General features: G+C 29.0%; 1 protein-coding gene across 2 annotated transcripts in view; it reads left to right on the top strand.

Moving 5' to 3' along the window:
* LOC100165042 (facilitated trehalose transporter Tret1) overlaps positions 1-3461 on the top strand; it is a 5329-nt gene extending 1868 nt beyond the window's left edge. For both annotated transcript variants that reach the window (XM_001944996.5, XM_029489708.1), the window contains exons 3-8: positions 85-235; positions 745-1133; positions 1204-1360; positions 1446-1624; positions 1729-1994; positions 2956-3461. In XM_001944996.5, the coding sequence (XP_001945031.2) occupies positions 85-235; positions 745-1133; positions 1204-1360; positions 1446-1624; positions 1729-1994; positions 2956-3172 (1359 nt within the window). In that variant the 3' untranslated portion in view covers positions 3173-3461. The remainder of the gene's footprint in view (positions 1-84; positions 236-744; positions 1134-1203; positions 1361-1445; positions 1625-1728; positions 1995-2955) is intronic.
* The last annotated feature ends 218 nt before the right edge of the window (positions 3462-3679 follow it).

The raw sequence follows: 3679 nt of genomic DNA, 5'->3' as shown, positions 1-3679 counted from the left end.
TTTTAGGAATTGTCAATATTTACTAGGAATTGTCATCATTTCCTAAATGTCAACATTTTCGGTAACATATACATTTCTAAACAGTGTTGGGCAATATCAGGAGTATGGTTCTTGCAACTCCAACTCGGTGCACAAGTCATGATATCCACTGTAGTTATTGGGGCCATAGAGAATAGAGCATCCAAAGACGCAAACGAATCTTTGAGTATAACAAGCGAAGAAGCATCTTGGTTCGGTAAATATATCAAGATCAACACTCTAATAGCTATTAAACAAAACAACTCACCTGTAAGGACGGTATACCTACTGGCTACTATGTTTTAAATAAAATTCAATTGTAGTCAGTTTATAAAAAATAATTTAAATACATTCAAGACACATATTTAGTGAGATAGTATCTATAAAATATATAAAATTATATTAATAAAAAAAAAAAATCAAATTATTAAATTGTATACCAAAATTCTAAGGGTATTTTTTTTAGCTTTATCTCCATTTTTTTTTTTATAATTCAACCCCTGTGAACTTTTATGAGCCAGTAAATAATTATAACAGTATTTGAATTACATTTTTTATAATCGCATCAAAATAAATATTTGGAAATATATTTGAAAATTGTTTCATTCAAGTATTTTTAATTGCCTGGTTGAAATATAATTAAAATTGTACAAGTAGCTATTAAGCCATCACCTGTTATAGTGTTATATGCGTAGTTGGGTCATAAAATATTTAATGACATTTCAGCCAGTCTGTTATATTTGTTCACACCCGTGGGAAATATTCTATCTTTGCTTTTACTGGACCGATTTGGCCACAAGAAGTGTATGATACTGACGAACATACCGAGCATAATAGCACAGATCATATTATACTTCGCCGAAAACGTAGAAATACTGTACGCCAGCTCAATCCTGATGGCGTTGACTTTAGGGTTTTCGAACGCCCCGAGTCTCGCGTACGCCGGTGAAGTATGCGAACCAAAACTAAGAGGCGCTTTGACTTCGGCGCTGAACGTATTTTACTATGGTGGATCCATAATTTTGACTATGGTGTACAGTATTACCATGCAATGGAGATTGACAGTGCTATTGACCACGGTGTTTCCAATGTTGACCATTGCTATATTATTAACGGTAATCAGGTATGCGATCGGTATTGCCGACGGCTCAATAATAATCAACCAAAAATCATGATATGTTTTAGACACCGGATTCTCCGATGTGGTTATTGGCCAAGGGAAAACATTCAAAAGCACACCGAAACCTCAGCCGGTTGAGAGGAAAAGTTTCGTACGAAAAATGTGAAAACGAATTTCAAGAAATGGTCAGATACAGCTCGCCCTCCAACAACGACGAACCTAGTAATATCACTAATTTTCCGTCGTGCGGTTTATTTTGTTCTATTTTATTGTACAGCAAGCTCAACATGTCGTCACAATTTTATAGATCAAAAAGAAAATACAAATGCTTGGAAACATCTTTTCGAGCCCGAAGTCATAAGACCTTTTTGTTTGATGACGATATATTTTTTTTTCATGAACTTATTGTCTGGATTACCATTGTTACCATATTTAGTATCAATACTTAAAGAATTTGACGCACCCGTTAACGTCGAATGGACAATAGTAAGTTATTTAGCCAAGTAGGTTTTGGTTTTTTAGTTGCCTACTTGAAAACGTTATTTCAATATTTTGTGCAGTTTTTTGAATGAATTTAATTATATTTTCAGTCATTCTCGATGGCTCTTTCTATAGTAGGAAGTTTAATGGCAGTTTTTCTAATACGTACACTAGGCAAACGATTTCTCACTTTGTTTACGTTATCGATTTGCTCCGTCTGCTACATAGCTATTGGACTAATCGGTGTCTATTGGAAAAATGCAGAACCAACAACCTCTTGGGCAGTACTAATACTTTTTCTTACTACTATTTTAATTTCATCAATTGGAATAACGCCAGTTTCATGGACTCTTGTCACCGAAATATTTCCTGCAAAGTAAGTTAAAACTATATTAAAAAATAAACTTGAGTATTTTATTATGATTTATGCATATAAATACAGTTAAGAAAAACAAAATTTCAGATTGTTTTCATACATTTTTAAATATTTATAATATTTCGATTGAAAAATAATTTAAAATTACTAAATAGTATATAAAAACTATTAATAACTGTGAATGGGTCAAACAAATATTTTAATTCTTAAAATACCTTCATATTTAGTTTTTTTTAAACCAATTAAGGAGTTTTTTACTGAAAAGTATTAAGCAGATGATTTTTTCAAACATTTGAATGTATCTAAATCAAAATTTAGTTTTTTAGTTATTACATGTTTTTTTTTGCGCTTAGCTACATGGGTCATTGGGTTTGTGTGGAGGTTACAGTTAGTTCGGTTGGAACGTGTGTTTCTTATACGAGGCAAGAATTAGTAGCAAAGAACCCTATCCGGGAGCCACATTAGTAACTTTATCCAACCATTGTGCCAAACTAGGCCCCTTTAATATTAATTTGGTATATACCTTCAAAAATAATAATCCTTAAAAGTTGTTTCACACAAATAAAAAATAGTCAATAGATGCAATATTTATTTTAAAACTTATTATACCCAGACAATTTTATAAATTTTAAAATGTTAATAGATTATTAATATTAATTATAATATTAACTATACTTAAATAATTACTATAATAATTCTCAAATAATCAAATATTTTAAACATTATATTTTTGATTATTAAAAAAATAAACCATTAATAATGTACTTATTATTAAAGAACATACCCCGTGTATTTTATTTGATAATCATTTTGTATAATACCTACTCAAAATTATAAAAGGTTTTATTCAAAATGGTAAATACATTTTAAGTTGATTATAAATATTATATCGAATAGTTTTCGTCTTAAATAATAGTTTATTATTATCAATCATGAAAATAATTTTTTGTTTTGATTTCAGGAGTAGAAATATTTTATGCAGTGTTTGCACGGGTGTCTGTTTTATCATTACTTTTTTCATGGCAAAATATTACCCGGAATTGTCAATATTAGTGGAATTTTATAATTTATTTACTATAGTTGGTATCGTTGGTTTATTTGGTTGTATATATTTTTATTTTTATCTACCAGAAACCGAAAACAAAACCTTACAAGAAATCACGGAGTTTTTCAAATAGAATCAAACACTCAATCGTTAATCGTTATAATGTTTTTTCATTATTAACAATCCTGGTGAGTTTTGGATAGCAATACTAAAAGGTAACCTAGTAAAGGTACCTACCTATTTTTCCATCAATGAGCGTTTAGCTTTTAAACCATAAAGCATAGAAGCTATAGGACAACATCTTAAATTATAATTTATAGCATAGAAAGACTTTTCTAACCTTCATTAGTTTGATCATATTAATGTTACGATAAAATATATAATTATAATTATTATTATAATTATATCGATATAATTATTAATTGTTGATACATTTTTTTTTTTAAACTCAACAAAAAATAACCATATCATCTAATGATATAAAAATTCCTAAATTGCTATTGAAATAAAAATATTCAATGATATTTGCCTTTTGGTCATTATGCAATCCGATCGTTCACAAAATTGGCACAGCTCATGTGAAAATAAAAACTAATAATATTATATTAATATATCGTTAGATCATATATTTCTTAATAAA

The sequence above is a fragment of the Acyrthosiphon pisum genome, chromosome A2, assembly GCF_005508785.2.
Source record: "Acyrthosiphon pisum isolate AL4f chromosome A2, pea_aphid_22Mar2018_4r6ur, whole genome shotgun sequence".
NCBI classification, from domain to species: Eukaryota; Metazoa; Arthropoda; class Insecta; order Hemiptera; family Aphididae; genus Acyrthosiphon; species Acyrthosiphon pisum.
Note: the sequence above shows the minus strand (reverse complement) of the source record. Positions and strands in the feature narration are given on the sequence as shown.